The sequence below is a fragment of the Desmodus rotundus genome, chromosome 1, assembly GCF_022682495.2.
Source record: "Desmodus rotundus isolate HL8 chromosome 1, HLdesRot8A.1, whole genome shotgun sequence".
NCBI classification, from domain to species: Eukaryota; Metazoa; Chordata; class Mammalia; order Chiroptera; family Phyllostomidae; genus Desmodus; species Desmodus rotundus.
In genome coordinates, this window is record NC_071387.1 from 27,480,555 (window position 1) to 27,500,605 (window position 20,051).

The 20,051-nt window shown below is 49.2% G+C and overlaps 1 protein-coding gene across 1 annotated transcript in view; it reads right to left on the reverse strand.

Moving 5' to 3' along the window:
• NR4A3 (nuclear receptor subfamily 4 group A member 3) overlaps window positions 1–18,907 on the reverse strand; it is a 35,851-nt gene extending 16,944 nt beyond the window's left edge. The window contains exons 1-5 of the mRNA XM_053922254.1: window positions 18,277–18,907; window positions 14,941–15,114; window positions 11,744–12,699; window positions 8,023–8,152; window positions 7,384–7,556 (exon numbers count right to left, since the gene is read on the reverse strand). Coding sequence (XP_053778229.1) covers window positions 7,384–7,556; window positions 8,023–8,152; window positions 11,744–12,697 — 1,257 coding nt within the window. The 5' untranslated portion in view covers window positions 12,698–12,699; window positions 14,941–15,114; window positions 18,277–18,907. The remainder of the gene's footprint in view (window positions 1–7,383; window positions 7,557–8,022; window positions 8,153–11,743; window positions 12,700–14,940; window positions 15,115–18,276) is intronic.
• Between the last annotated feature and the right edge of the window lie 1,144 nt (window positions 18,908–20,051).

Consider the following 20,051-nt stretch of genomic DNA (forward strand, 5'->3'; position numbering starts at 1 on the left):
AGGGTGCAGATTCTAAGAAGCCCTGGATTATTCTGTGATATAATGGAGCAAAGTTCCATGCTTAGTTAAGGATGGCAGGCAGTCTGATCCTGGGGTCAGATCTTCTCACCACCTCTTTTAACTGGAGAGTAGAAAAATGGGATTTTATTTTACTTTTTTCACTTTCTCCTCTGATATGAATCTAATTCCATATACTGTCAAAGGGCAGGCTGAAAGTCAGGGCAGAACCACTTTCGAAAGCTGCCAGCACTTCATGTGAAGCTTCCAATGAGTAGTGACAAGGAGTAGAGGCAGCAGGTCACGAGGCCCTCCTCCAGGGTCCGGCACTGACTTGCTGTGCAGCCCTGGACAAGTCACTTAGTTCTCTGGGTCTGTTTCTGCCTCTGAAGTAGGAAGCAACTGCAGGAGCTGATCCCTAAGATTCCTTCTGGCTCGTGCATTCAGCTATCTTTCTGTAATTGATTTCTAGTTTAAGTCCATTGTGGTTTGACAGCAGACACTGTATGATTTCCATTTTAAAAAATTTGCTAGGGTGTGTAGTATGGCCCAGAGTATCAGCAATCCTGGGAATGCTCCATGTGATGGCTCTTGCATGTGATGATTCTAAACGTGGCTAATCACACCAGATAGGATGTTATTGCCTAGAATTTGACCTTGATTCAGCATTATTTTGTTTTAAAATAGTGTGTTACATGGAGAGAAAAAGACTAAAGGATGTAAACTTTTTCCTGGGAATGGGACCTAATGGCTCCCTTCTGCACTGCACTGACTTCCCTGCAATCGTAGCTGACTACTCAATAATCTGTCTGCTTCCAATATTTGCTCACCATACTCCAGAGCACTTAGCTTTCACCCAGGGTCCTCTGTAGGCCTCCACCCCTGCTGGGCTCACATTTCATGCATCCTGCACACAGGGAAATGTCGTCCCTGCCTGCCCTGCATGTGCAGTTTTCACTGATGAAGCCCAGCAAGGAGGAAAGCCAGCAGGCCTGGCCTGCCAGGCTCCAGCCAGCCCCTCAGGGCTTCACCTGCAGTGATTCTAGTCCATGGTCCAGTATTCTGGATCCAGATTAGACACATCCTCAGCCACCAGTCACTTGGGGGTGAATCGAGGGTCAGCATCCAATGCTGAGGGAAAAGACAAATCAAGTAGCCCCTCTACTTGAAGATTTAAAGAAACACAACAATTAAACAAATAAAAACTATATTAAATGTTGCAAAAAATAAGTATAACAAAACATTTTAGATCCTTTCTCTGCATGGCCTAGCACTTTATAAAAACCTCACCAAGGAATACTGGACCTGGAGTTGGAAGAACCAGCCCCCCATCTTTGCTTGGGTGCTCCCCTGTGTTATTCTCTCAAGGCTAGGCAGGTTTGGGGTTCACCAAAGAGAATCTGGAAATACTTGTTTATTGATCATTCCAATCAAACTTAGGCCAAATAGAGAAGGATTTTAGAAATGAATCTTTTTTTCCTGTTTATGCTAACTTTTTATTCTAGCCTTCATGGACAATTGATCCCTCAAAAATCCGGCTTTCAGTGAAAGATACAGTGTTACATTTACTGACACCTAACATCTAATGGTGATTTCACCAAAGCACCTGGAATGAGAATCTGGAGCTACAAACAACAATGAAAGTTATTCAAACTGAAATGAGCCTACACATTTCATAAGGCAATAAGATGACTATACAGGTCAGATTTCAGGCAGAGCCCAGGCCTAAAATAAGTTATTAGAATGGGAACACCAGCCCTAAAAAAATTTAGCAATGTGATACTTTCATAGCAGCACGGAATCTGGTATTTTCTCTATCTCACTTGTCAGTCCAGGCCAAACGTGTCAAATACACTCAGAACATTTTATCTCCCCTTACAATGCTACTTTTCCCTGCATCTTTATGTATTTTAGTTGTGATCATTCTGTAAGCCAAACTATACATACATATTCTTAGGTTCCTATACTTTAAAAAGTGACACTTTAAAAATTGGCAGGAAATATATTTTTCCCTATATGTATTCCTTTCTTACCTAATTAACTCCCCTTAAAAACAAAACCAGAAACAAACAAACAAAAAGCCCCTCCTCTCACCAAAGGCATCACTGCGATTATTGGTTCACCTTCTCTTTCCTTCGTGGCAGGTAGACTCCAGAAGGTAGGTGCTTTTCTTATTCAACAATGTGCCCCTTGCTCTAGAACAGTGCCTGACACCCAGGAGCCATTCCATATACACTTATTAAATGAACTAATTGCTGTCTTGAAAATCTATATCCCTACTGCTCATTCCTTGTCAGCCCAAGAAAAGCTGGGAAATAGGAGATTCAAAGTAAAATGGAATTGTTCTTATTAAATTATATTGATGGTTCTTAAATTTTAGTGTGCCGATCATCTGAGGTGCCTGTAACAATAGTGATTCCTGCCTGCCTCCTCCCTTCCCCCAGTTCTGATCCAGTAGGCCTGGGTATGGCCAGGGAATCTGCGTTTTAGGCAAACATCCTGGCTCTCTCTGATAGAGGCACTCTGGGTGCTGCACTTTGGGAAGTGTTGCCCTGTGCCCAGAGTGGAATCAGAGCAGGCATAAGGATCAGAGAGTCAGGAATGAGAAGGCTGGGAGAGTCACTGGAGTGCCCGTGGTCCAATCTCCTCACCATTCAGAAGAGGAAACAGGCTCTCAGGGGGGCAGGAACTGGCCTGAAATCCGCTAATGAACTGGTGGCCATTTCCAAGGAGCCTCGTGAAACCACTGTCTGCAGAGTTTTCATGCTGTTTACTTTGTGGGTCTAACACGTGTTGGCCATGTTATTTCTCAAGCTATCTTGTTAACATACTTAGATGCCATTTGCTGGTGCCTGGTTTTATCTTAGCCGTATCTCTTGTATTTGGCGTCTGTTACTACACTAAGTGACACCAATTACCAGAAGACATCCCAGTTTGCTGAAAAATACTTGAAATGACCAACTAATGAGGAGGTTAAGTTTATTTTCTCATTAGTAATTATGCAGGCTCTGAAACCAAGCCCAGTATCTATATATACTCATATTGCTAAATTAAAAGCAACTGTGGGGCAGGGAATAGCAACATTTTAAGAAGAAACAAATCAAATGTGACATGTTTTGACTGCACTGATATACAATGATCTGAGCTCAGTTTTGAAGGAGAGGAGTTTGGCCCGAAGGAAATGTGAAGGTCCCAGAGCCAGGAACACTTCACAAAGCAAGCACTCTCTTTCTGGCCTCGAAAACGTTCATTCCCTCTGTGACTTGGAACACAACTCTTCCACCTTCTTTTCCCACCAACGAGGAAAACAGCTCACTACCTTAAAGGCACATATGCTGATACAAGAAGATTGGAACGTACATACATGTCTGGCAAACATGTCTTCATTTCTCTATTTGCCTGATTCACTGAGGGAAGCTAGTACCTTTTATAAATTGTTTCCATCAAATCAACTGTCTGACTCAAACCTGACAGGGCAAATTCTTCTTTAAAATGTAATAAATTATGGCTACACACCACTGCTGTTAATAGGCAGGAACAAATGAAGACACTGTCATTTTTTACTTTATCTACTTCTAAATGGTTTGCCTTTTCAAAAACCAATGGATACTTGTTAATATTATCGTAATTAAAGAAAAATCTAGTTAAGTTGTCATAAAGTAGAAGTGGCAGCATGGTGAAATAGAAACATATTCAAATGCCCTGAATGATGAGATTGAGATCTAGGCTGAGCTCTGTCACTGACCTGGCATAAGTCACTTCACCCCTGGAAGCCTTTATTTATTCCTCTGAAAATATGGGGTTTGGATTAGATGATCTCAAAGTTCCCTCCAGTTGTATACATTTATAAATGTAAAACTTTAAGGAGAAGGTATTATGAACATTGAGTTTCAGTGAATGACATTCTTAAAAAAGTTACCAAAGCCATACATTATGTCACAGAAAGCTGGGGCTTAAGTACTAGGCACTCAATAAATTCACCTTGCTTCATTCATTTTGTGCTGTTTTTTTAGAGAACAAAGCAAGTTCAATCTTATTAAATAACAAGTTACTAAAAAATATATAAAAAGTATACAATCACTTGCATTTAGGGATAATAAGCTAAACCCCAGAATCATAAAATCTTAGAGCTGGAAGGAATTTAATATCATCCAAAATAGCCTCTCTGCTAGTGAGAAATCCTGTTACATGTTCTCTTTAATTCCTTTTATTGATGATCACAGCTTCCACGGTAGCTCTTGTGGCTAAGAGAGCTCATCCTCGTCTTCAGAGTGAGCTGAAACGGGCCCCCTCCTTCTTTCTCCAGATCTGTCCTTCAGAGCCACAGTCCTCTTTGCCACAGGGCAAAAGAGTGACCTAATCCTGCCAAACCTTTTCCCTTCCTGTTTACATGTGGTCATTTCCTCCAATCATCCCTTACAAGTTTCCAGAAACAGTATGTCCACATCCCTCTTAAACCCAGCTTAGAATTGGACTCAACCCTGACGTGTGGTCTAATAGATAGGACAGCGTCCATGGGACCATCCCCAACTTGGTACTGGTACCATACTTCTGCTGCCCACGGTAATTTAGCATCTCTCTCTTCTCCCACATGTATCCTCTCTTGCTTCATTGCAAGTGTGTATGGAATAGACTCCCAAGATCTTCTTAACACGGCCTACCGGCAGATCAAGGCCCTCCCATGTTTTTAAATTCTAAATGCTTAGCTTCACATTTATTTTTGTTAACTTCCTTCACGATGGCTTCAGCCCATCCTGTTCCAACCTGTCGAAATCACTCTGAATGTTGATACTGACATCCATCATATTAGCGATCCCTCCCAGCTTTCTGTCATCTGCAAATGTGATCAGCATGCCTTCTCTGCCTTCATCCAAGTTTTTGATAAAAACTCAAAGTTAATTGATTTGGGTCCAATTTTTGATAATTTTGTAAAGCCATCTAAAAGCAAGAGCATCCAAGCTATGAGGTTCAACCTGATTCCAAAACAATGCAATTAAAATAAATACGCTTTACAAAATTGAGCCAGGCCCCAAAGGTAGATCAATGGGACCCAGACTCTGTCATGGTCAATCTGCTATTTGGGACAAAGCTAACACTGAAATTGGATAAATGTTTGTTGATGGGGATGACTCCTCTAGTCTAACACGCTGAATGGTGCAGAGGCAAGCAAACATGCCGGATTGATTTCTCAGCGTGGAGACAGTTCCCAGCTGGGACACCTCAAAGTGTTGGGGAGGATTTGCCACCAAATAACTGAGTAGTCCATGTGGACCAATAATCGAATAATTTGGGGCCCCAAAAATCACTTTTGGAGCCTCAATTCTCTGGCCAGGCCACCAAAAGTGATTTCAAATATCCTGGAAGAATGACAGACCGTGTTGTGTAGCCTCTGCACGGGCAGCGCCAGAAAGCGTCATTAAGTCAGAAAAATTGCCTGAGGGGAGGCCAAAGTCCCTTCAGGGAGAAGGTCTTTATTCTCAGCACCCTCTCCCACTGACACCGGAGATGTAGTCAAGTTTGGTATTTAGGAGCACAGGCTTTGGGGTCAAACACACTTGGCTTCTAATTCTATCTCTGATGCACATTAGCTTTATGATCTTGGGCATTCATTCAGTCCTTTAGCCTTCCTCAGTTTTAATCTCCACATCTTTGAAACAGAGATCATAACACGTACCGTAGAGGTATTGCTACATGGGAAGTGTTCATACTCATTAGAACCTTCAACAGATGGTGAATGAGGTTTGGTCACAGAGATGACCTACAGGGAGGGCACTGAGCTAAAGCTTTGATGAGTGTCTTCTTACTTCACCTTCACAAACCCCAGGAAGTAGATATTATACCTATTATACCATAACACAGATGAGGAAACTGAGGCATTAAAAGGTTGAAGCAGATGCTCAAGGTTATCCAGCTACTCAATGATGCTTCTGGGATTGTAATCTAGGGGCCTGCATGGTTCCAAAGCCCAAGGCCTTAACCACTGCATGATTATGCTAGACTATTATTTGAGATTTGACTTTAGTCAAGAGACACTACTTGTGATCAGAATAAGAGTCCTCCACCTTCAGCGTTAAAGATCTGTCATGCTTCTCCTACAAAGTCTTGTGATCAAGTGATGAGAAGAGGCTTCACAGCCCATAAGAAGTGTGGGGATGGGGGAAGGAGAATCGAAGTGGATGTACCACGCACAACACTGTAACCTAAAAGGAGGACACATTCCAGGCACACTCACACTCTTTTCCAGCTGTTGAACCACAAGTTTGAAATACTGATTAGACGTGGGGAGGAAAATCTGGTAGTAGCTGCCGCCAGACCAACCAGCTGGGGATCCCTAGACTGACAGCTCTCTGATCTGTGTGCAAATTGTGTTTCTAAGTTTTCTTGTCTTAGAGTGAAGGTAGCTATCCCTACAGTTCATGGTTCTTTAACTGGTTAAATGAGACAATGTACCACAATGTCTAGCATGTAGAAATTGCCCAATAATTGTAATCTTTTCTATTCCTTTCCCTCTCTGGGGAGACCCTGTCTTACTAGAAGTTTGCTTTCCTGAGTCTTTTTAAAACCTGCCTTAGGGTAATGTTTACACATTTGCTTAGAAAATCCTTTTCCGTGGTTCTTCTCTTTGTTACCTAAATTTCTGGCAATTTGCAGAATTCAGGCTGATGACATTTTACTATAGCTCATATGAAATAAAAATGTTGATACATTTTGGTTGACTTAAATAACAACATTGGTAATCTTTTATGGCTTTCAAATGTTTTCTCAACCATCCTTCCTGTGTGACTGACGATCGGAACATCCCTCTGAGGTTAAATATTGTAATCATCTCCACTGTAGGGATGAGAAAGCCAAGAGCAGGAGCCAGGTGACACCGGTAGGAAGCAGCACATGCAGCATTCCATCCCAGCCCTCCTGATGTCGAGGAGCTTGCTCCTCTCCATCAATGGTCTAATCCCTCTGAATAAGCAGCAGGTCAATCAATGCTGATGAAATTGGGTAAACTCCTGAAGGATAACTTAAAGCTCACCCAGATGGTTTGATCATAGTATGAAAAAAAACAGGAGTCACTTTGTCTAAACCATGAAAGAAATCTACAAATCGTATTTCACCTGTGCAGGTTTTCATTGGCACAACCACCAGGAACCCTGCAACAATAGGTATGACAGGTGCAGCACTGTCAGGGCCATTTGTTAAGGCATTCAGGGATCCAATACGGCAAAATTATTTGGTGCAACGGAATTGCTAAATGACGTGAGAAATATACAAAAGGTATGCCAACTGTTTAGCACAGTGGTGTGCACAAAGTCATTCAGTTGACTCTTATTACTAGTATCAAGAGTAGAGACCCGGATCATTCATTCAAAAGCAGGACATCAGAAAACTTACTCTGGAATAATCAAGATCTCTGGGCGTTGAGTCTGTTAAAGCTCGGACAAGGGCATTCATCATACAGAGTGGTGGAGAAGGTGGAGAGGGCTGAGAAGGTTCCTGCTGTAATGGGCTCTTTGGTTTTGAAGGCAGCCGACCTCTCCTCCCCTTCAGACTATCTGTACGGACAACTGGTGCCCAGAGAAAGAGAGAAAAGATGTCTTCAAAGATATTCATGAATAGCCATAAATTGCAAAAAGACATAAAAAACACTTCACTGTTGAGCAATCATTAACAGACCAACCATTTAAAAGTGGCAGTAAGTTTGGAATAATATTCACATAATGACTTAATGAGAGTTGAAACAAGCAGCATAAAAGCCACCTATACTCGCATCTGGTAATGAATTAGCCCTGAAAGTCTCCTTCTTAAATAGAACAAAGATGTATGTACACAAGCTGTCTATTGATTTTGAGAAATTAGAATAAGTAGTCCTCAGCTATTTTTAAATGTAAATATACACTGTAAAAACAAAACATTGGAAGGCAAGGGAAACAAGGAAAATTCACCATCCCAACGTAAATGTTAACATTTTTTTTTTCAGTGATATCTGAGAATACATATAAGCAAGTTGGATAAAAAGCTTTATATCCATACCTTCTTTAACCATTCCGACACTGAGACACTTCTGAAATCGACAGTACTGACATCGGTTTCGACGTCTCTTGTCTACGGGGCAGTTTTTATTTGCCAGGCAAACATATTTTGCATTTTTCTGCACCGTTCTCTGAGAAAACACAATACAGAGATAGTCAACTAATAGTTTCTGGAAAGAGGTAGAACCTGACAAGATGTATTTTAATTACAATGTGAAAAGCGACAGTGCAATTCGTATAATTAGATAAATTTAATTTCCTAACACGCTAGCCTGCAGGAAAAACAATTTTATTAGTGTTAGCTGCTGACAATGAAAATCATCTCGGATTGTTCTGAAGCAAGTCTCAGGAGACATCCAAGTCTGAATGATAAAATCATATCTGAAATTACCAGGTCAACACATCATACCTTGGAGGGTTAGATTATCTCCACTTTTAATATCCCTTTGGGAACAATTTTCTACTTGTTCTACTCCTCTGATTATTGCTGACCTTATTAAAATAAAATAAAAATTATCTGGGATGTACTTTGTTGACTGTCACTTTTGTAAGTCAAGTATCACAGTAACAGGCTTTGTTCCCCAATAGAGATGAAATCAGAAAAAGCACACATCAGAATTTGTCTAGTTAAAACATATAGGAAATAATGTTTTAATGCAAAAAATCACATAATCAGCCCATGTAGTTTATTTTATCTTTAAAAGAATATAGATGGTAAATGGGTATTTTTGATATTTAAAATAAAAATCTTAAAACTGGACACTAAAAATCACTATCACATCTGAAACAAAAAAAAAATGAGAGAAAGAAAGGATTGTGAGAGCCATACATTTTCAATGAAAATTCCCATTAATACAGGTTATTTCATAAATGACTGTAGGCACAGACATCAAAATAGCCATATTGTAAAAGACACCTCATAAAACTTGGACTTGGATATAAAATAATGTTGTATTCTTCAGAATCACTTATATTTTCAAAATGACTCATGGAGAGATAACTGAGCAAAATTTAATGCCCCAAATATAAAGGAGGTTTGATTTTTTTAACTAAAAAGCATTTGTGCAAATAAATGTATGTATTTACCACTCAGGATGGAATCGTTCAGAAATTACCTGAATCTATACAACTCCAAATATAGCAGAAAGTTGGAATTTATTTGATAAGCCTAAAAAAAAAAATCCAGATAATTTGGGGTTGGTAATCTATTTCTTGCCCCAAATTCTAGACTAATTTTCAAGCTTTACTTTCAGCTGTCCTCAGCTCCCATTAATCAGTTTTCATCCTATCACCTTTTCATTTCACTTTAGGAGACCATTTCTAAACTGCTTAAATAAAACTAAAATTTCACAAAACCAGACACATTTTCCCTGCATTAGTAGGTCATTGTAGTTTAAAATGCAGAATTCCAAAACACAAACATGCTTCTGAGTTTCCAGCATTCAAATTATCAGCAGTCTTTACGAGTAGGAGACTTGTGTTCCCTGAATGAAGCTCTCTTTCACCGAACATGCAGTAATTTCTAAAACTATATTTGTTGTCCTCAAGGCCACATGCCAATTTGAGTGCTGGTGGCATTTTGCATCAGGTATACATTTCCCCAATAACCTGGAAGCTTTCCCACGCCTGTGTGTGGCCGCACAGTTTAAGGACAGGGAGAGATCGTTACAGTTCAATCACTGAATTCCATCATTAACTGCATTTCATGTCACATTTAAAAAAAATCCAATTTAATGGTAGAAAGCCACTGGGTAAAACCTGCTACCATTCCCTTAATTAACAGATCTGTGGGGTGGTTCTCCCATCCCACTGCCCGCCCTTGCAGGTATGGATTTGTTTTCAAGGCATTGCTGCAGAAAAGGAACGCTGTTGGGGAACACTTAATTGACATGGCTACATCAGGAATGTATTACCTTTCCTGTGTTTTTGTCAATTCTCAATTATTCAGGGATGGTTATGTTTGAAGTTACTTGCCCATCTCTTAATTGTTTGTAAAATTTCCCCCCCTTTTGGCTGTCTGTTTCACTGCCCTTCAGCATTTCCACTGAAATTATGTAAAAATCAATCTGTGAAAGGAATGCACTTCCTTGAAAGTAACCCTGGTGAAGCTTGAGTAGTTAAGAATGAAAAAAATGGCTAACCTCAGGGTTCTACATTGAAAACATCATAATCCTGTGCATACCTTCTATATGGCACTTACATTGCAAAGTCTTTCCACAGCATTTCCTCATTTTCCTGCAGAATTTAACTCATCACATGATTTGTACCCCCACATCAAAAATAACGGTCGCTTGTTGATATGTATACCCATCCAGAAACATGTGAATTTTTACAAATATTTCATAGTTTGCACTTATAATGAGGTATTGTTTTATGGCCCTTTAATGATTATAAAGTGCTTTCATAATTGTTTTTATTTCATTTAATACTCACAGCCCTTCTCTGAATTTTATTCACCTGATAGGGAAACTGAGGCCTAGAAAGAAGTGTCACACCCAATGTCATAGAGTTGTTAGGTGACAGATCAGGGTCTCCTATCTGAGTGTTCTCCAAGTCTCCTCCTATCAGCCTGCTCCCAGATACATCCTATTGGCCTCCCAAGTCCTAGTTATCCAATCAGCATCCAGCTTCCCCTCTCCCTCCACCCTGCCCAGCACCATAGGCTACAGACTGATTGTTGTGGGAGAGCATTTGTGGGTTTGCAAATGCCTGAGATACTGGTCAGGGGAGTGTGGAGAATGAAGTGTCTGAGGAAGTCTAGGGGCCAATAAGAAAAGCAGAGCAGCAAGAGAACAAGGCCCCTTTCCCCTGAGTGGTATGTAGGAGCACCCAACCCTAGAGTCGGGAGAACCCAGCTGGAACGTCCCTTGTGCTGATAAATCACTGGCAACAGGTTACATGACGCTTCAACTCTCTGGGCTTCAGCTTCCTCGTGGGTAAAACATAGGTGAGGCTAAACCCTCCCACTGTAACATTCTCTTTTGGTCTATGAGATCATGAACACCTTCTACACCTGGCACTGTGTGTGGCACAGAGGTAGGGCGGATTGGTAAGACCCCAGCTTCTATTTTCTATGGCGCGAGCTGTCCAGCTGGTTGCCCATTCTGCAGCTGCAGAGGTGCGAAGACCTGTGCACTTTGGGGTCATGCAAACATGAGCTGGCACCCTGTGTCTCCCTCACTCTCTGAGTGTGTGTCCTGGGCAGTTGAATAACCTCTCCGAGTCTCCATCTCCTCATCCATGAAACAGGGATACTTAACATCTACCTTCGAGACACTTACAAACAGCTAGTGAGTGGCCAGAACGCGATCTTAGGTCTGTCTGATTCAAGAGTTCTAGCTCTTATTATGAAGATTAAATGAGATGCAAATGTCCATGGCCTGGCACGCCGACCCTACCCCTCAGAATGGACAGAGGAGACATGTAGTGAGGTTTTTGCACTTTTGAGATCTCTTTGAGAAGCTGCTGAAAGCTCCCTCTAGAAAAATGATCATACGATAATGCCAAGCCAGGAAGTTCAAAGCCCCTCAAGTCCATCTGGGGAAGCCTCCTACAATGGACTTCAAGTTAAATCACCCTGAGAAAATGGATGTGAAGGTGCTGTGCTGCAGGAACGCAGAGAGGTAACAATTTGGCCCTCCCAACCCGGGGAAGGACCCACTTAGCTGCTCACTTCAGCAGGTGGCTGAGAAGGCTGGCACCAAGAGGAGGTGTGCACTCACCTTGAAGAAGCCCTTGCAGCCTTCGCAGGTGCGAACGCCATAGTGCTGGCAGGCAGCGTTGTCCCCGCACACAGCGCACGTGCCCTCGCCGGAGGACGAGGTCCTGATAGGTGGCGACGGCAGGCTGGGGCTCTCGCCCAGCAAGCTGGACGCGGTGGGGGAGGCTGTGAGGCCGAGCGGTGAGAAGGCCAGCGTGGCAGCCCTCTTGGGTAGCGGCAGCCCGTATGGGTGGCCCTCGAGCGCGGCGGCCTGGCTGCCTGCTGCAGCGGCTCCCAGAGGCAGGCTGAGCGCCGCGGCGGTCGGGTCGTAGCCGAGGTGGTGGCCGCCAGCCGGGCTGGGCGCGGGCGGATGAGGCGGCGAGGGCTTGAAGTGGAAGAGTGGGAAGCGCGCGCCTGCCACCGTGGGCACCGCCTTCATCGGCGGGTCGAGCAGGGGGCCTGGTGCGATGCAGCCCTGCGCCGAGGGCAACGCGTCGTCCCACAGCGCCCCCGCCTGCGGGGGGAAGCCCGGCGTGGTGGGGGTGGACGGCGGGGATTGCTTGAAGTACATGGAAGTGCTGGGCAGCACCTCGTCCTCCGGTCCCGAGGGGGGTGGAATGGATGACTGCTGCTGCGGCTGCTGCTGATGGTGGTGGTGGGGGTGGTGGGGATGGGGGTGATGGTGGTAGCCATGTGCGTGGCCCTCTTCCACCTTGATCAAAGGTCTCGGCCCAGGGGGCTGCATTTGGTACTGGCAGGACTTGAATTCGTAGTTGCTCGAGTAGCCCTCCACGAAGGTACTGAAGCTGGGCAGGGATGTGGTGGCCGTGGCCGTGATCTCCGTGCTGCCGAGGTCCATGGTCAGCTTGGCGTAGTCGGGGTTCATGATCTCCGCGGTGTACTCCGAGCTGTAAGTCTGCACTGCATAACTGGAACCTGGAGGCGATGGACTATACTGGGCTTGCACGCAGGGCATATCTGCAGGGACAGGGAAAAGGGTCTCTCAGAAGCAAGTCAGCACTCTTTCCTGGCTAACAGGTAGCACCAACTTCATTGCTCTTTAATTTGGGTCTAGGAAATAGAGAGGCAGTGACTGACATCCTTTCCTCTTTCTGGTAGCATACATCTAAAGCCCCATGCTTCCTTACTTCCTTTCTTCCCAGGAAAGTAAGCTGAATCCCTGAGAGACTGTCAAAGGGGCCTCAGGATGCCAAAACCGGGCCTCGTGGGGGCCTCTGTGCCCACCTTTCTTCCCTTGCCCTGTCCTCCACCAGATCTGGGAAATTTGCTGTCTTCTCTCCTAGGTCCGGCGATGTTTTTAAGAGTGGTTTTGGGCCCTATAAATTAACTGGAGAGACTTCAGCCATTAGTTCCGAGGACAAAAAGAAAGCCACTGAATGCTCTATTGGTTTATTTTGGGGGAAAAGGCCAGTGGTCCCCCAAGTCACACAAATTGATTTATAAACCTATGAATTAGTCAATAAAAGGTGTCCTACGTGGGACTTACTGGCCAAGGGAAACAGTGACATTCTAACATTTTATAAGTGCCAACCAAGGCTACCTACACATGTTGCGGTCGCTTTCTCCCACCCCCTCCCCACGCCTCCAGGCAGGGCTCCAACAGGCAGCCTGCACAAACTGGACCCCTGCTGATGACTTCAGCCAGTTAGGTGATGGGGTGGAAATGTAGGCCCAGGAAATGGACTCGGGGGAGTTTGCACCATCTGCAAAGAAAACCAGCAGCTGCAACAAAACACCCACCAAACCTGCTCTCTGCCATATACAGTATATATATATTTTCCCCAATTCTGACTAATAAAATATATCAGTGGCTGTTTTATAACAACAGCGTACAGCTATCATAATAGGTGAGTTAATTTACATATTTTCTCATGACAGAAGAATCAGTCCCCCTAAAAATGAAAGCAGTTTCTTAATAGGTTTAATTTCTCTGCCAGTTTGACTATGTTGAACCCCCAAAGCGACTGGTATCCAGGGTGCTTACTGTTGTTCAGAGAGGCTGAGCTGGATCAGAAGGCCCTGAGAATGATTGGATCTAGAGAATGACTTACCTAATTATTTCCCTTTCTGTATGGCTACAAATGGTAAAATGGGCAATTTCTGGTGGTTGGTTTTTCTGAACCAAAGGAAAACCAGGTGCCTCACGTCTGTTTGGTGACTACAGTGTAAAGGTGTGACTAATAGAAAAGTGAGTACTTCACATTTCCTTTGACATCTTTCTCTTACCCACATTTCCAAATCTGATTGAGTCATGCGTGTATGGGATGAAATCTTGACTTGAAAAAAGGTGATGAGGGCCTGTTGGAAGAAGCAGTGATAAGGAGAGGCCAGTTCAAGCCTTTATTTTCAAGCAAGGCCTTAAAAACAGTCACTAGTTTGAAGTCCAAGGCTTACACATCCTCCTGACCAGTTGCTGGGGTGAAATGAAAGACTAACCATTTAAAAGAAAGAACACTGCCTGATGTTTCATCTGTTCTCCTTCTCTCCCTTTAGACCTCTAGGATTTCTCTAATGAGTCTTTTCTGTCATCCTTCCTTGCCAATCCCTACCTATTGCTCTTGTGTCTTTCTGTGCTTTACAGCTAGACAGTGAGCTGGTTGGGACTGAGTTCTATTTACCTGCCTATCTTTGGTGCCTACACAGGCCTGGCACCTGATATCCCTTTGGCAAATGCATAAAGAGGTGTTGCAAGCCAAGCCTGCAATCCTTCCTTTTGCCAACTCAAATGTACTCCTTGGTTTTTAGGTCAAATGCCTTTTCGCCTTCCCTTTGAGCTTCAATAACCCACACTTCTGTGCCCAAGTGATTGGGGTTTTATACAAACAAAACATGCTCTGTATTGCTCTAAGTGACCTCATAACTCTCAAATGCATAAACTGCATGTAAAAGGAGAACAAAAATGAAGACATTAAAATGTATTGAAAGATCCTAATCTATGGTGTATTTGCATTTTTTCTTAGGAGAAATATTTTTGAGACATGCAGTGCTTAATTTAATCTGGCTGCTCCACTCGGTAGCAACAGGGTGTGGTATCCAGAGGAGCTTTCTGCAAGGAAGCCACCTGTGCTGTGAAATACTTGTGCAGCAGTCACTGTCCCGGCACTGGGCACACTGACCAGTTTGCCCACTGGATGCGTGGCTTCCCCACTCACCTCTCTCAGCTGCGGAGGAAGAAGGGGGTCGTGCCTCCAGACCTACCTGGAGGGTATCTTGCGCGCTGAATGGTGGGGCTGTGGGACTCTCCAGCGGAGGCTGAGAGTGGAGGAGGCGGAGACGTCCGGCTAGGCGAGGCGGCGGCGATGCTTCCCGGCTCAGCTGAGGGTCCAGTCTCAGGACCGGTGCTTGCCGGGCTGCGCTCTTCCGCAGTGGACTCTGCGGACACCGAGAGAGAGAACGAAGGTCACAGTAAGTCCAGGCTGAGTCACCAGGGCCTGGGCGCGTTGGAAGTTGGTGGGGGCCTTTAGAAATGCTACGTTAATTACAAACAATTTTAAGGGTAAGAAAGCAGTGCTTAAGGCGATGGAGTCCCGAAACAAGACACATCACACCACCTTGGGGTAACCAAGGAATAGTTGTCCGTGCCAGCCGCGCTTACCGCCGTTTTGTGGCACTCGAAGGAGGCTGAAAACGCAAAGCCTGCCGTCGCCCAGAAATTGATCTATCTACCCCCACAATTGGTTCCAGCCCAAGAACTCAAGAAAACAGAAGAGAGGAAAAGCACTTGAGGAAAGAGTTCCGCCCGAATTGGGGGCGGGGGGGGGGGGTGTGCGGTCAGTAAGTGTGCACGAGCGGAAAATAGGCATTTTCCAATCCCCCCGCCCCCACCCCTCAAATACAAATTTTACACGTTGCATAGGAAATGCACGAAGTCCGGAACGAATGCATGAATGCCCCGAAGAATTAAGAAAGTCTGAGCTTTTCATTCTAAATGCTAATGGAGCTTCTCTTCTATTAGCTGCGAGTTGCGGGGGGCCAGGGGTCAAGCAAACAAAAGGGCACGGTGGAAACAGGCCCACGCTGGAAGCAAGGTGACCAGGCGGATGGCGTTCGCAGCTGGTGGGGAGGTCGGAGGGAGGCCCCCTGCGCCCAGCGGGCGGCATCCTCGAGGGTGGGCGAGTTCGAGGCTCGAGGCCATCGGGCGGCCCCGAGGGGGCACATTCCGGAGGGCGCCCGCGCGGCTCCAGGGCGAGCGTCTCTGCCCATTGCTTCAGCGAAACTTTGTAGCTGAAAGCCTGGCTCCGCGGGCCTCGAGGGAGGATCCCACTGCCCCAAACTGCGACCTATAGCGCCCCCTTTGTCGGGCCCCACTCACAGCTCCTGGGGGAGGGAACGCGGAGCCCAAATCGACAGAATCCGCAAGTCCTCGCGGGTGCGCGGTCTGCGAGGGTCGTGTAAGGGTCGTCTCCCGCAGCCCCCGAGCCTAGGGCTTCCCTGAAGGCACAGAGAGGTACTCGGAGCCTTCAGGTCCGGGAAGCCCCCGAAGGCCAGGGAGTGGGGGTTCCCTTGACACCCGCAGCCCCAGCCCCTTCCCAGCCCCGGATGACCCTACGGAAAGCTCGGGCGAGCTCTGGCGCAGGCACCGACGGACCTTCCCACGGCGGTGGCTCGCGCTTCCAGTCCCCCGCCCCCCGCATCCCCAGTGGGGGCCTCCGGGAGGTGCCCGCATTCCCGCCCTTCCCACGGGCCTCGCAATCGGAGCCTTTCTCCGAGGATCGGCCTCCGACTCCGGTGGGCGAGGGTCGCGACTCTCCGAGGACCAGCCGTCGCGGCGAAGAGCCGCACGACCTTTCCCGGGGCTGCGCCGAGCCCCGCGGCGGCCCCACCCCGCCCCGACGTCGGGTTACCTAGGCAAAGCCTCCGCGCCTGGAAACCCGTTCCGTGGCTCCTGCTCGCGGCCGCCGGGCCGGGAGCACGGGGCCTCGGGGCTGTAAATTAGGAAGAAATAACTCCCTCTGTCAAAGCCCCTTTCTTTCTCGTGGGCAGACGAAAGGAACACCCCCGTGTTCCCCTCCCGGTGGTGAAGCGTGTGGAGGAAACCGTGAAACGCACCATTGTGACCCCGGCTCCTCCGCGGAGTTTCCAGCCCTGCGGAGCGGGGGCGGAGGCGGGGCGGGGGCAGGAGGCGGGGAGCGGGGACCCGCCGGGCGGGAAAGACAGAGATTCTCAGAAAGACCGAGGGAGCCGAGACCAGCCGCGGGGAGAAGCCCGGAGAGCGCGGGGTCGCCGCGGCGGGAGGGGGCGGTGCGGGGGCAGGGAGCGGGTGCGGCGCGCGCGCGGGAGCGTCCGATGCCGGTCGGGTAACGCGAACGCCCGCGAACTTCATTCATTGTGCCGGCGGCCCGGCCGGGCAGCGTGCTCTTTCCCCGGCTTAGTTCTCGAAACACGTTTTCGCCGCGGGAAGAGGGGAGCCCGGGGGGAAGTCGCGGTGACGGGACGAAACGGCAGCCCCGCGCCCCCGTCCCGGCGCCCGAGACTCTGGGGCCGCAAACAGCCGGGATCGCTGCGGGCCCCCTCCCTGCAGCCGGCTCCTCGCGTGGGGGTGTCCCGGGCCCAGACACGAGGCGGCCTTCAAGAGCGTCCTCCCAAGTCCGGGGCAGGGCGCGCCCCTCGCGGCCGACCGCCCCGAGCCCCCCGAGGGCTCCGGCGGCGCCTCCGGAGGCCGGTCCCCGCGGACGGCGTGGGCGCGGCCGCGCTCGGCTCCCACCGAGAACTTTCCTTTCTAGCGGGAGTCAGACCCTCGGAGCAACTTCTCCAAAGCGCGAGTGCTGTCAGTTACGAGGAAAACGTGCGTTGCCCACACCGAGCCAAGCCCGGAGGAGAGGGGCGCCGTCCCCACGCGTGTCGGGGCGCGGGAGCCCGCGACTACACGCGATTGCCTCTGAAGGGAGAGCGCACGCGGGCGAGCGGCGGCGCGGGGCAGACGTGCCCGGGGGGCTCCCGGCTCAGTCCCACACCCCCAGCCGCCCTCCTACCGCTGGGCCCGCGCTCCTAAGACCCTGCGGGCGCCCCGGCCAACTCCGGCCGCCGCCGCGCGCGCCCCTCCGCTCCCGAGCGACCTCTCGGCCGCCCGGCTCGAAGCCACGCTTAGCTGGATCCAGTCGGCCCCGCCGGAGCCCCTGTTCGCAGTCCCGGTTAAAAGGCAGGAAAATTACCCGCCGCTCAGCCCGGTCGCTGTCAGTCCCCGCGGCCGCGGCCGCCGGGAGCATCATTACCATGACAACTGGAGCCGAAATACCCGGAGTTCGGCGGCCGGAGCGGCCGCCGCACGAATCCCCGTCCTCCTCTTTGTTAGAGGCTTTTCGCCCCCTCGGGTGGGGGCAGCAATGCCGAGCTCCCCGCGGGCCCGCCCCGAGGGAAAAGTTTCCGCCCGGAGCCCACCCGCCGCGGCGCGGGCAGAGCCGCCGCCAGGAGGTGTGTGCGCGCCGGGGGCGGGGGGCCCCCCGCGCGAAGTTGTCAGTTTCGGCAGCGGCGCTGCTCCGCGCGCCAACTTTGCAGCGAGTCCCCCAGGGAACTGCGCGAATCTCACATACGTACTGGAGTGCTGTGGCGGTTCCGTCTTTAGAGCGAGTTTCTAGAGAGCCGCCCCGAAATCTGCACTCGGGGGGCAGTCGCGGCTGCCGTCCCGGAAGGCTGCGCGATCCGAGTCCAGAGGCTCCCGCAGGCGGCGCGCGGCTGGCGGGGGATGCTGCGATCCCGGCTCATGGGAGGGCGCCGCCGAGGGCTCCCGCGGGCGTCCAGGCTCCGGCCGCCACCCGGGGAAGGATGCCGCCGCTGCTCCCAGCTCCGCGGCCGCCGCTGTCAGCGTTGCAAAGTGAGCCCGGGAGGGGCGTCCGGCTGCCGCGCGGCGCTGCACCCGCGAGGGCGCGGGGCGAGAGGGGTGTGAGCGCGCGGGAGAGAGTGGAGTGTGTGTGCGGAGCGTGTGAGCGCGCGTGTCTGTGTGTGTGAGTGCGGGAGCGGGTGTGAGCTCGTCTGTGTGTGGGGAGCGGAGGAGGAGCAGGAGCTGGAGGGGTGGGGGGCGGGAGGCAGGAGACTCTGCTCTCCCGGCTGCGCGTTCGCTCGATCTCTCGGCACGTCATTTATGCCACAGGAGCCCTAGCGGCCTCTCCATAGAGTGACTGGAATGCAAGACGTCAATGTGACGCCATGGGACGCTACGTCACCCTCCTCCTCCCTCCCCTGGCCCAGCCGGTTCCGCGTGTGCGAGGGTGTGTGTGTGAGTGTGTGCATGTGCGCGCGCGCGCGTTCCCCGGCCGCTCGCCGGGCGACGCTGTGGAAACTATGCGGCGCGGCCAGCCCGAGCCCCGAGGTCTGTCCGACCCGCGCTGGCACCCCCTTTGCAGCGGCGCGGCTCGCCCGGGCACGAGTCTGCGGGCGAGAGCAGAGGGCCGCCCGCGGGTCAGGCGGGCCCGCCCAGCTGTCAGGCTCGGGTGGAGTAGAGTTGGAGGAGCGCTGCTGGCGCGCCTCCGAGGCTGCCCCGAGGCGAGGAGCCAGGGCCAGGGGGTAAGGGAGAGGACAGCTCTTCCGAAAGAGAAGGCTCCGCCAGCGAGCTTCTCCGAGTGACCTGGCAGCGGGTGCAGCAGGAGTCAGGCACCAGACCAGACTCCCTAGGGGGCAGCTGCGCTTTCCTCCAGCAACAGTTCGGAACTGTTTACGTCTGCTCGGCCCTCTGCGCCGGGCCGACCCCTGCGCTCCCACGTTTGCTGGGTGCGCGTTTCACACGGGGATGCAGGTGGCTCTGGGACGATAAGGTTCTATTTCTTTATACTTCAGGTGTGTGTTTCATAACTGGACCCATTGTAACCCAGCAAAATGAACGTCCACCATCCACGCGCTTCCTAAAGCACAAACTATTTGAATGTGTGTAAAACACACACGTGTTGAACAGCTGAGCGGGTCTGTTACAAGTGTCCCCCCCCCGCCCCGCTCCTCCCTCCTCAGAAATTGAACTCTCCGTTCGCACTTTCACTTTTTGATGGTTTTACACGGGCCTCCTTTCCCATCTCCCAAATTAAACATTTCGAAATCAATCAGCATGATTTATTAGTCAGTGCCTCCCCTAAGGGATTTGCTCTGGCCTCCTGGGGCACATTTGTCATTAAATGGTGTGCCAAAAGCCCGGGCGACTGTGTGAGGGAGAGCAATTTCTTACTGGAAGTGAATTTCAGTGTAAATTTCTTGACGAAAACAAAAACACAAATTTATGAGTTAAAGACTCCTAGTCCCAAAGGTTGCATTTGAGTGGAAAGCATCCTTTTCGAAAAGGCGAAAGAACTATGCGATTCGAAGAGTATGGAAGCAACCCCTTTTAA